The following is a 13273-nucleotide window of genomic DNA, read 5'->3' as shown; positions in this document are numbered from 1 at the left end:
ATCAAATGTTCAATCAATTAATCAATCAATCGGGGAACATAGGACCCGGGGAACATAGGGATGATCCCCACTCGGTCACGAAACGGGCTACCACGATAGCTAACTAACGTTAACGTTACAAGCTCAAACACCTTATAACTACTGTCGTGTCCATAAGTTCCCTGGTAGAATACTTTGTTTGTGAGGACAAAGGTATACAAAGTAGAGAGAACCCTTTTAAATCGGGGCATGTTAGGAGTTTCGGGATAGCCGGCTAGCAAGCTAGCTAGCTAACTTAGCTACTAACGTTATACACAATATGTACAACGACACAATGATTTACAAATATGGTAACGTGGTTGTGGCTTTTACAAATAGTGGGCGAAGCGGCTAAGTGGCGCAGTGGGCAAGGCGCTCGCCACTAGTGCAGGAGATGTGGGTTCGAGCCCAGCTCTCGGCATTGCTACCAGCTTGGCTGGTCGTTCATACTAACACAATTGGCAGTGTTAGGGGTGGGAAATCTGGTGGGTGGGTCCTGGTCGTTGTAAACAGCGACTCCTACAGTTCGGTCGGGGCGCCTGCTCAGCGAGGAAAGGATCTAAGGGGGGTAGTGTGATCCTTCCACACGTTACACCCTCTCAGTGAGAGTCCGCGCTGCCAGGTGAAAAGAAGCGGTTGATTGGCTACACATGTGTCGGAGGAAGCATGTGATAGCCTCCACTCTCCCAGGCCGACCGTAGGGGGTAGGAAGGGGATTGGCATAACGACTAACATTGGGATGGGAGAAAAAAGGAGGGGGAAAAATATAAAAAGTTAAAATAAAAAAAGTGGGTGAAACAGATACTAGATCCTCGGCTAGTAGTAGTAACAAGAAGGCTCTCTGCTTCCTGCCACTACCTGCCTGTGACTCTCAGGCCCCCTGCTGCCCTGTACCTGCTGTGACGTCATCATTAAGATGACACATGCATGTTATGAACCATGGATTAAAATATCCACGTGCGTGGTGGTTGTGGTTGGGAGGACAAAATGTTTAATAAAAACGCTAATGAAAGTCACCGTTGGCCTAGTCACATTGTTTATTGAACAAAAATACAACATGCAAGTGGGCCTTTAAGTGGTTGCAGATACGGCTGTGGGGGTGCTGGAGACATGATCCAATAGACTTTTATACGCCAGAGTCTCCTGAATAAAAAAAAAAGTCCATCTGCACTTTCTCTGCCGAGCTAGAGTCGCTTTCCCGCACCTACTCCCGAACTACGCTTGCGCAGATCGATGAACCTAAAGTCCGTGGGCAATCTGCGCATGTGGAGTTCGGGAGTAGGTACGAAAAAGTGACTTTAGATCGGCCGAGAAAGTGCAGATGGACTTGCGATTGGTCGCTCCGTATTCAGGAGACTCAGGCGTATAAAAGTGTATTGGATCATGTCTCCAGCACCCCCACAGCCGTAGCTACAACCACTTAATGTCAAGGCTCTCATCCACATTCATTCATTTTCTCTCCCCGCTCTCTCTGCCATGATTTCAGAATCCCGGAAGTGTTGCGGCGGTCTATTGGGAAAGATGTTCTCAATGACACAGAGCACATGAGGGAAAGTTCTGATTATACGGGTGCAGTTTATTAGATTAGATTCAAATGTATGAATGACCTTTATTTATGAATGACCTTTATTTATATAGCACCCTTCACAGCACGAATGCACAGGGTGCTTTACACTACAGCTTAATATAAAAACACAATAAAAACAAAATCAGAAATAAATGACGACAACAACAACAAACAGCAGTTAAAAACAGTGAAACCAGATAGAAAAAGTAAAATAAAAGAATTTGGATAAAATCATGAGTCACTAATTAAAACAAAAACTATAGAACAGTGAGGACAAGAAAAAAAAGTGCCTATGCATGACCAAAAGCCTGTCTGAACAAATGTGTTTTTAATTGTTTTTTAAAAGAGTTCTCGGAGGGGGCAATTCGCAGGTCCAGGGGGAGAGTGTTCCAGAGCCTTGGTGCTGTCACCTGGAAGGCTCGATCACCCCTTGTTTTAAGCCTGGACCTGGGGACCACCAGGAGGTGCTGATCGGCAGATCTGAGTGAGCGGGTGTTGGTGTAGGGATGGATGAGTTCAGTGATGTAGATGGGGGCCTGACCGTGAAGTGCTCTGAAAGTGAAAGTGAGGACTTTGAAGTGAATTCTATAGTGTACCGGGAGCCAGTGCAGGGATACCAGAATGGGAGTGATGTGGCATGATTTTTTTTGACCTTGTGAGTAGCCTGGCTGCAGCATTTTGGACCATTTGTAATTTCCATTGGACCATTTGTATTGTCAACATAAAGAAAACAAGAGAGATCATAGTGGATTTTAGAAGATCAAGGCCTGACCACTCCCCTCTGCTCATCAACAACGAGGTAGTGGGGAGGGTCACCGGTCACTGATTCAAGTTCCTGGGTCTCAGTGTGAGTGAGACCCTGTCCTGGAGCACCAACACCGCCTCAGTGATCGGAAAAGCTAAGCAACGCCTATACTATCTAAGGAAGCTGAAGCAGGCTGGCCTGCCACGAAATCTCCTTGTCAACTTTTATCATTGTGCGGTTGAGAGTGTGCTGACCTACGGTGTGTCCGTGTGGTTCTCCAGCTGCACAAAGGCAGAGCAAGAGGCTCTACAGAGGGTGGTGAAGGCGGCAGGCAGGATCGTCGGGACTCCTCTACCAAACATCACCTCTGTCTTCACCTCCCGCTGCCTCCACCGCTCCAAGTGTATCATCAAGGACCAGTCTCACCCAGCACATCACCTCTTTCAGCTCCTTCCCTCAGGGAGGAGATACCGGTCCATACATGCCAAGAGTTCAAGATTTAAGAACAGCTTTTTCCCCCAAGCAGTCAGACTGTTAAACTCTCATTGACTGTCCCCTCACGTGCACCATGCACTTACCTGGACTTGATAATCACTGTTACCACTCATCATGCACTTTATTATTTAAAATATTCTGTTATGTACAGTGTTATATGTGTTATGTGTTCATGTATGTATATATTGTACTACGGTCTGGGGGAGCTCCCCTGAAATTTTGTTGTATACTGTGCAATGACAATTAAAAATCTATTCTATTCTATTCTATACAGCACAAGTACGGTACAACGAAAATAAGTTTGGCATCCAACCAGAGTGCAAATGTAGCAGTACAGTGCAATAGTAATATACAATGTACAGGTGATTAAACTGGATAAAAAATGTATAAATTACTACTGAGCTAATCTGATGTATATACAGAGTTGTAGTATTCATATGTACAGTGATACAGGTATAAATTACACTATGGTAGTAAGTCATACTGGCCAGCAGCGTAACTAGTAAGAGGATATGTACAGATTAGGGATGTCCGATATTATCGGCCTACAGATATTATCGGCCGATATCGGCATTAAAATGTGATATCGGAAAATATCGGTATCGGTTTTCAAAAAAAAAATGTTTTTACATTTCTAGAACCTTTATTTACGCAGGCAAGCAAGTAAGAACAAATTCTGATTTTATTTATTGTCAAAAGTATGCATAATGTTGTGTTAATTCCACAACAAGAGATATGTAATGTTAATTATTATAATAGTCGACTATCAGCAAATTTCGTCCAATCATAGTCGACTATCCAAATCCTTAGTCGGGGACAGCCCTAATCTACAGGTATGTAAAAAGGATTATGCAGGTATATACAGACAGATGTGGATAAATATTAATATATAAATATAATATAAATATATGGTATATTTTATGTTTCAGAACTGAGAATACTACGGCAGAATGAAGCTCATTTGGGTATAAAAACTGAAAACAAACAACCTCTGGGTCCACAAAATCCCTCTCCTATTCATTGTCATGGTCAAGTAATCTCCAGACTTTATACCCGACGACATCACATGTTTGAATTGTATTTTTCTGGTTTCCGGCTATGGGAGAGTAGCTCATGTTTGAAAATATTGACTGAACATTCAAATGCAATGGAATTAACAACATATTGGAATTCATAAAGTGGGCGTTGTTCCCCTCCAAGGTTAAGTAGAAGTTTAACCCTTTCACTACTACACTACAGAATGTTAACCTTTCACTACCACACTACAGACGTTTAACAGTCTGTAGTGTGGTAGTGAAAGGATTAACCTTATGCAGTGTGGTAGTGAAAGGATTAACCTTCTGTAGTGTGGTAGTGAAAGGTTAACCTTCTGTAGTGTGGTAGTGAAAGGGTTGCACTTCTGTAGTGTGGTAGTGAAAGGGTTAACCGTCTGTAGTGTGGTAGTGAAAGGTTAACCTTCTGTAGTGTGGTAGTGAAAGGTTAAAACTTCTGTAGTGTGGTAGTGAAAGGTTAACATTCTGTAGTGTGGTAGTGAAAGGTTAACATTCTGTAGTGTGGTAGTGAAAGGTTAACATTCTGTAGTGTGGTAGTGAAAGGTTAACATTCTGTAGTGTGGTAGTGAAAGGTTAACATTCTGTAGTGTGGTAGTGAAAGGTTAACATTCTGTAGTGTGGTAGTGAAAGGTTAACATTCTGTAGTGTTGTAGTGAAAGGGTTAACCTTCTGTAGTGTGGTAATGAAAGGTTAACCGTCTGTAGTGTGGTAGTGAAAGGTTAACATTCTGTAGTGTGGTAGTGAAAGGGTTAACCCTTTGGTAGGGTGGTAGTGAAAGGTTAACATTCTGTAGTGCGATAGTGAAAGGTTAACATTCTGTAGTGTGGTAGTGAAAGGGTTAACCCTTTGGTAGTGTGGTAGTGAAACATTAACCTTCTGTAGTGTGGTAGTGCAAGGGTTAAGAAGGTTAAGGAGTATGTTACAAGTGACAATATCTCGAAAATAAGGCAGGTCACTCCGTCTGCTTCAAGAGAACTCCGCTTGCTTTGAGAACTATTTTGTATAAAGCATCTCACTTTTTCGCACGAGATTCGTTTCAAGAAAATAAAATGTTAAGAGTCAGTACAAGATATTCTTGTTAAAATGGAGATTGTGTGTGTGGTCACTCACTTCTGCTGGTCGATCAAAGAGGCTTTTTCCTTTGCTCTTCTGTCTCTGTCCACCGCCTGCCTCTCATCCACCTCTTTCCTCTCGCTCTCCACCTTCTTCTTCTCCTCCTCCGATCTCGCCTTCTCCTCCTTGCGACGTACCTCCTCATCCCCCTGAGGGAGCGAGCGATGTATTCATTAGAGGCGACGGACGGGGGATGTAATACTCGTGTTTACGTACCCAGAGTGGAATGGCCATGTGGCCCGTTAGCTAGAGACATATCTTATAATAATAAACTTTATTTGTATAGCACCTTTCATACAGAAACTGCAGCTCAAAGTGCTTCACAACAGGCATAAAATTGGCACATAAAGTGCAGACATATAAAATCACAGTTTTTCACATTAGGACATCTAACAGGCCACCTTGTTTATGGTTTGATTCAGACAATAATAAAAAGAGTAAGATAAAATAGACAGTAAAATAGTGCAGTGCAATAAAATAGAATATAATAGATATAAAGTGCAGACATATAAAATCAGTTTTTTACAGTGCAATAAAATAGTTCTGGATTACTCAAATTAAATATATTATAAAGCAGCATATTTTGATGCTACGTGTCTCTTTAGGTATGATCATCATCTACCTGACTTTTGGCCCAGAAGGTGTCTTTGTCAGTTCTCTGAATCTCCTCGACGGCATTGGTCTTCTGATACACAGACCCCTGGAAATAGGAGAGAATTAATGTGTGGAAGTGTGCAGCAGGGTTATCAGACATTGCAAAATGAAATTCAAGGACTTTCAAGTACTTTCCCAAGCACTCCTTTTCATTTAAAAAAAAAAGGGTATTTAAAAAGCATTCAATTAACTTTTAAATGCTGTTTTTATTGGAAAGTATTTACGGCTTAAAACCAATTTCCGACAATTAGTTACACTTTAAATTTAAAAAAAAATTATTTCTTGATTCAGAACAATTTTATCATGGATGAGCAAAACTTTCAATGCGAACGGTTGATTTGAATTTCAAGGACTTTTTAAGCACCTCGTTAAAAGAAATGGGCTATTTTCAAGGAAGTCCAGGCCTGGGCTTTTTTCGGTACAAAAATCAAGCACTTTAAGCACTTCAAGGACCTTGTGCGAACCCTGTGTGTGTCACTCTTTGATGTGTGCGTGTGTGTGTGTGTGTGTGTGTGTGTGTGTGTGTGTGTGTGTGTGTGTGTGTGTGTGTGTTCTCACCACTGGTCCTCTGGGTCCTTCAGTGTATTTCTGTGTGTCTCTCTGGAAGTTAAAACCGCATCCAGATGCCTTGGCCACCTTACTGAGGATGACCTCTGGCTCCACATCGTCATCATCCCGGGCGTTAATGGTGACGTGAGCGCCCTGAGAACCACACACACCTCTCACAGTCATCATCCTTACATCACGTGAGAGCCCTGAGAACCACACACACCTCTCTCAGTCTCAGTCATCATCCTTACATCACGTGAGCGCCCCGAGAACCACATACACCTCTCTCAGTCATCATCCTTACATCACGTGAGAGCCCCGAGAACCACATACACCTCTCACAGTCATCATCCTTACATCACGTGAGAGCCCTGAGAACCACATACACCTCACTGTCATCATCCTTACATCACGTGATCGCCCCGAGAACCACATACACCTCACTGTCATCATCCTTACACCACGTGAGAGCCCCGAGAACCACATACACCTCACTGTCAGCATCCTTACACCACGTGAGAGCCCCGAGAACCACATACACCTCACTGTCAGCATCCTTACACCACGTGAGAGCCCCGAGAACCACATACACCTCACTGTCAGCATCCTTACACCACGTGAGAGCCCCGAGAACCACATACACCTCTCTCAGTCATCATCCTTACATCACGTGAGCGCCCCGAGAACCACATACACCTCTCACTGTCAGCATCCTTACATCACGTGAGAGCCCCGAGAACCACACACACCTCTCTCTGTCATCATCCTTACATCACGTGAGAGCCCCGAGAACCACATACACCTCTCTCAGTCATCATCCTTACATCACGTGAGAGCCCCGAGAACCACACACACCTCTCTCAGTCATCATCCTTACATCACGTGAGAGCCCCGAGAACCACACACACCTCTCTCAGTCATCATCCTTACATCACGTGAGAGCCCCGAGAACCACACACACCTCTCTCTGTCATCATCCTTAAATCACGTGAGCGCCCCGAGAACCACACACACCTCTCTCAGTCTCAGTCATCATCCTTACATCACGTGAGAGCCCCGAGAACCACATACACCTCACTGTCATCATCCTTACATCACGTGAGCGCCCTGAGAACCACATACACCTCACTGTCATCATCCTTACATCACGTGAGAGCCCCGAGAACCACATACACCTCACTGTCATCATCCTTACATCACGTGAGAGCCCTGAGAACCACATACACCTCACTGTCATCATCCTTACATCACGTGAGAGCCCTGAGAACCACATACACCTCTCACTGTCAGCATCCTTACATCAGCGTTATCTACCTGCCTTCAGACCTTCGTTCGTTACGTTGGCGTTCGAATTCTAAAATCAACATTCGAATTTAGAATGGTTTATAAAAAAAAATTACTTGTTTAAACCAATGGGGTTTTTCTTCACAGTTGCAGATAAAGATTAGACTACACTAATATTATAGTATTCAGGCCATGTTTAGACGGAGAGAGTCTCAGCAGAAACCACAGAAGTCATCTTGCGGTCTCACTTTTAATTTTGCGTTTATGTTTTGGGATGGAATTCTGCGTGCAGACGAGGCTGTAAAGACTCGAGACGACGGAGCCCCGCTGTCACACGATTGGCGCAGATGTCACATGACCGTGCTGTGAAGACCCGCCCTACTCTGCCTCTGATTCGCAGACTGTGGGTGGGGGAATGTGATTGGACCAAAGCAGAGTCACTCACAGACAGTGGCTCCAGTCACTAATAGTTTGATAGCCGCGGGACTGATTCTTGTGTATTTAAAAGTCAACGTAGCCTTCAGGTGATCGCCATGGATAGAATCAGACATGCTTCGTTTACGCTTCTCAGCTACTGGCGCATGCCTGTGATGTAAGCAGTATGCGACGAGAGCCTTGACAACCCTTTCGTCATAGTTTTATGCGGTTTGACAGTTTAGATGATAGCGCAAAGGTTTATCGTTTCTAGGAATTCCACCCAGGAAGGTGGTCTCACTTTTTTGCGGATTCTCCCCGTAAAAACGCTGTTGCCGTATAAACAAAAGGCACATCCGAAAAAATATTTTTGCGGATTCACCTGCTAGCGTTTCCGTCTAAACAGGGCCTAAAACTGATGAGTTATATTCATTAAAGAAAGTTGATTTAATTTAATCAGATTAATCACTTTATTCAAATTGAGGATTTAGTTTGAGGATATTTATATATAAACAAATTTGTAATAAATAAAATTTGAATTTTTTTTATTTTTTATTGTGCTAGGAAATCAGAACACTGAACACTGATCTTTGCACATATAATAAGCACACATGAACACACACGCACACCACACATCCTGCACTCTCACACAAACGCACTACAGGTCATTTTAAAAAACATAACTTTATGTTTTTGTATAGTATAGTTATATATAGCATAACTGTATATTGTATAGTATATTGTATAATAGTGTATATAGGACTCATTACGTTCAATTCGTAAGCTTAGCATTGTATTTTATCTTAGAACTTTTTATCATGTCTATTTTATTATCTATTCTATTTTTTCTATTATTATTTGTATTTTTTGCACAATCAAGTCTACTCTACTGTCGGTCTGGGGAGGGTGTAGACCAGAGGTCTCAAACTTGCGGCCCGCGGGCCAATTGCAGCCCGCTGGATGATATTTTGCAGCCCCCTACTTGACATCAAAGTTTAGTGTTAGTGTGGCCTGCGCGCAACTTTTTGCCGCGTCGTTGTGCGAGTTGGATGTTTTATTTATTTTATCACTTGTAGGCTACCATAGCGCAGGCTCATGACAGCAACGTTACGTTAGTGACTTGGTTGAAACGTGATTCCGGAGTGATACCAAGTGGAAGGAAAATATATCCGGAAAATATATCCAGTGCGTATGGCAGGCATCCTCGAAATTCTCCGCTATCTCAGTGCTCTGCCTGTCCGGCTGCACTGCCCGTGTCTGTCTACTCTGGTCCAATCACATTCAGCGTCCCGTCAGTGTTTTTTCCCCCCACCCACAGTCTGCGAATCAGAGACAGAGTAGGGCGGGTCTTCACGGAATGCATGTCGTCTCTTTCAACGGGTCCGACCGTCTCAGTCAGAGCGAGAGTTGACAGCGCATCTACAGGTAGTCTAATCTGCAGGTACTGTAGCTAGTAACCTCGTTCCCAGTTTTATCTCTGTGAGATACATGTAGCTAGTAGCCTAGTTTCGCCAGAAGGCAGTTAGTCAAAAAATGTGGCATGTTCAAAGATGGCCAGTAAAAGAAAAGTCGACAGTGAAAATCGCTGCAATTCAAAGGTGAATGGACTGAAAAATATGCGTGCATCCTCCCAGAACCAAACCAATGTGCCTAATTATGCCAAGAAACGGTAGCTCTTGTGAAAAGTGGCATATTTGAAATGCCACTACGAAACAAAAGTTATTTTGATGCAACCTTTCCTCAAAATTCAGTGCTAAGAACCACAAAAATAAATGGAATGAAATCATCATATCAAGCTGCAAGCAGAATTATTGTTAAAGCTATGTCACAACGAGAAAAAGCAACCAAGTCCTCACTCAGTGGCATGGGTGTTTGCTAAACACAAGAAGCCATTCTCTGATGCATAAATAATAAAATAATGTATGACTAAGTGATGGAGACAATGTTTGAAGGCAAACAAAAGCAAATCCTCCTCAGATAGCACAGCAACCAGAATAACTGAAATACTGGCTGATGATTTTATTAAACAGCTTTGTGATAGAATTTAAAAAATGCACAGTGCATTTCCATAGCTGTGGATGAGTCCACTGACACCACTGAGAATGCTCAGTTGCTGGTGTTTGTGAGGTTTTAGTGAGTTTGTGAGAAGATTGGATCAGTTGTACTTTTTTTTTGAATACTTGAAACCCTTTTTTTGTGGAATATTTGATGCGGCCCAGCCTCACCCAGACTCTACCTCCAGCGGCCCCCGGGTAAATTGAGTTTGAGACCCCTGGTGTAGACTACCCTACTGTCGGTCTGAGGAGGGTGTAGACTACCCTACTGTCGATCTGAGGAGGGTGTAGACTACTCTACTGTCGGTCTGGGTAGGGTGTAGACTACCCTACTGTCGGTCTGGGGAGGGTGTAGACGACCCTACTGTCGGTCTGGGGAGGGTGTAGACTACTCTACTGTCGGTCTGGGTAGGGTGTAGACTACCCTACTGTCGGTCTGGGGAGGATGTAGACTACTCTACTGTCGGTCTGGGGAGGGTGTAGACTACCCTACTGTCGGTCTGGGGAGGGTGTAGACTACCCTACTGTCGGTCTGGGGAGGGTGTAGACGAGGGTGTAGACGATATATATATATGTGTGCGTTTCTACTATTAACCTGCCCATACCTGTACCTCCCCTCCCCATGCTGCCCGAATTTACAGAAGGGGATCAATAAAGGAATATCATACGTCATCTCATCTTATCTTATGTTATATTTATTGTTTAATACTGGTGAGGTTAAAGATGGCTATACCATGTGCCCACAACATCGCTTTCCCATTCAGTCATGTGGAATATGGACCGTTTCACAGGGATTCTCTTGCTAGCTAACAGTTTGGAGCCAAGACAAGTGTATCTCCAGTCAGTTATTGCATTATCCCTTTCACAACCACACTACCAAACGGTTAACCCTTTCACTGCCACACTATGTAGTGTGGTAGTGAAAGGGTTAACCTTCTGTAGTGTGGTAGTGAAAGGGTTAGCAAACATTGCAACAGGAAACGGACCCGGTCCTTCTAGAACGTTACCGCCCACAGTTAGAAGGTTACCGCCCACAGCGCTCCAGGGTTTGTCCAGGGACAGTGAGGAGTCTTGGGGAAGACAAGTTTATGTTCACAAATCTAAACTGAACTGCAGAATATCAAAGGAATGATATCATGAAATGGGCTTACATAACTCCCTGTGGAAAATCTGGTGGAAAAATCTAACTATAAACGGTTATGAAATGTACTTGTGAATAATAGAGATACACAACATTTTCAGGTTTAAATAATAATGGCCACATGGTGTTTATGTATAGGCCCGATGACATGTTTAGCTGTAGACGCGGATGTTCAAAAGTCCACGCGTTAATATGACAACGATATATCAAACAAGAGGGAAGACTTTGAACTGTACAGTAACAGTAATAATAATAATAATAATAATAATGGATTGGATTTATATAGCGCTCTTCTCTGACTCAGAGCGCTTCACAGAGTCCATTATTCGTTCATACACAGTCAGAACTATTTTATTGCACTGTAAAGAAACTGTGATTTTATAGTATGTCTGCACTTTATGTGCTCATTTCATCATTCATGTCTTTTACATTCTACTAAAACTGAATCAAACCATAAACAAGGTGGCCTGTTGGGATGTTAGATCCTAATTTGATTTGATATGTCTGCTCATTTTACCCTTGCTATCATTTGACTTATTTTTACTTTTATCTTTACGCCCCACTATCCGCTGGGTGCATACTATAACCGTTATCATGTTTTGTAACAGATTACAGAAATTCAAGAAGCCTATTGGAACGTGAGGCTCTGATGTGATTTGATTAATATCTGCATTGTTTTATCCCACTTTATGCTTTGCTCTTGACGCTTCTTTTACACTGATTTTATGTCTTGTTTCTTACTGATGTAAAGCACTTTGAACTGCAGTCCCCTGTATGAAAGGTGCTATACAAATAAAGTTATTATAAAAAGTCAGGATGATTTGACAGAGTTTACTGTGACTTGAATAGAATCACTATGCACACAATCGGGGTAAATGGGGTGATATTACAGGAGCCTTTTAGCCAATGGTAGAGGGGGTGGTAGTGTTGTTGTCTGTTTGATGTGTATAAAGACTGGGAAGAGACTGGGATCATTCTTTTGTGCAAGGCAACATCAGGCTTGACTTAAAACATTACTTTCCTAACTTAGTGGAACTAAATGTAACAAATGAACACATAGATATAAATGTACTGTGGTTATTTCTTATTTTATTTATTAAATCCTATTTTTTTTTTTTTTTTTACCGATACCCGATCCAGCTATTTTACTGATATCGGCGGCCGATACCAATATCGGATCGGTGCATCCCTAGTTCAGTCAGTTCTTCCTTTGCTAGAAAACAACTCAGGTATTCCTGGAAACCTTTTTGTCCCAAATCATTTCCCACAACAACAACAACAACAGCTTCTAAAAGTCCAGACTCACCTTCAGGAAGTTGGCCATGGAGGTGACGTGGTTGGCATATACACCCTTCAGACGGTCCATCACGCCCTCACCCGTCTGTCACACACAAACGCACACACACCCACACACATAAGAAAAAGAAGGGGGGCCGTCTTTGTGTATTGTAATAATATTAATAATACTAATAATAATAACAACAATACTGTACCATCTATTGTGTTGCACGTTTTACTGTGTTTATATTGCTGTGTATGTAATCAACTCTTGTTTGTATGAGTTTGTGTATTATACAGTATATATCTATATATTATATATTCGTACCCAATTGATGAGGACATATTTGGGCAGGCCAGAGTTGGGGTCCTGGACTCGACAGAAGGCATACATCACCTTCCCGCTGTTCAGCTCCTCCACCATCTCCTCTAGACCTCCACCTACACACACGCACACACACAGGAGTAACTGACCATAGCCCTTTACCTATTACTCCATGTTACTTATATTAGTGACTTATTGATCCGTCCCTACCTCCCTTCTCCGCCAGGCGAAGGTTATTGCTGTTTCCTTCATATGTGAACAGGGCCCTGAAGACACACACACAACAGCAGTGTTAGAGAAGGAATGCTACTGCAGGTTACTGAGACTATCATGTGTCTCGTGTGATTTAAGGAATGTGAATGATCACACATACTTCAAATGACAGGGGAGTGAATGAATGAATGAATGAATGAATGAATGAATGAATGAATGAAAACTTTATTTAACAGATTGCAGAATGGGTCGAATACAGTACGGCTCCATACACACAATTGTTAAGGGGATGCAGATGCAGACCAGAGAAAGATGTTAGTCTCGTTTACATCAGGGTCCCCCGTTTTCAATTCATAAGAGTAAAAAAACAT

General features: G+C 42.6%; 1 protein-coding gene across 1 annotated transcript in view; it reads right to left on the bottom strand.

Annotated features, from left to right (window-relative positions):
- The window catches only part of dbnla (drebrin-like a), a 33483-nt gene that overhangs the window by 19693 nt on the left and 517 nt on the right, over positions 1–13273 (bottom strand). The window contains exons 2-7 of the mRNA XM_084324279.1: positions 12900–12955; positions 12693–12805; positions 12393–12467; positions 6203–6346; positions 5613–5690; positions 4988–5139 (exon numbers count right to left, since the gene is read on the bottom strand). Of these exons, the coding sequence (XP_084180405.1) occupies positions 4988–5139; positions 5613–5690; positions 6203–6346; positions 12393–12467; positions 12693–12805; positions 12900–12955 (618 nt within the window). The remainder of the gene's footprint in view (positions 1–4987; positions 5140–5612; positions 5691–6202; positions 6347–12392; positions 12468–12692; positions 12806–12899; positions 12956–13273) is intronic.

This window comes from Notolepis coatsorum, assembly GCF_963971535.1.
Source record: "Notolepis coatsorum genome assembly, chromosome: 11".
NCBI lineage: Eukaryota > Metazoa > Chordata > Actinopteri > Aulopiformes > Paralepididae > Notolepis > Notolepis coatsorum.
The sequence above is the reverse complement of the archived record's forward strand: the minus strand, read 5'-3'. Positions and strand labels throughout refer to the sequence as shown.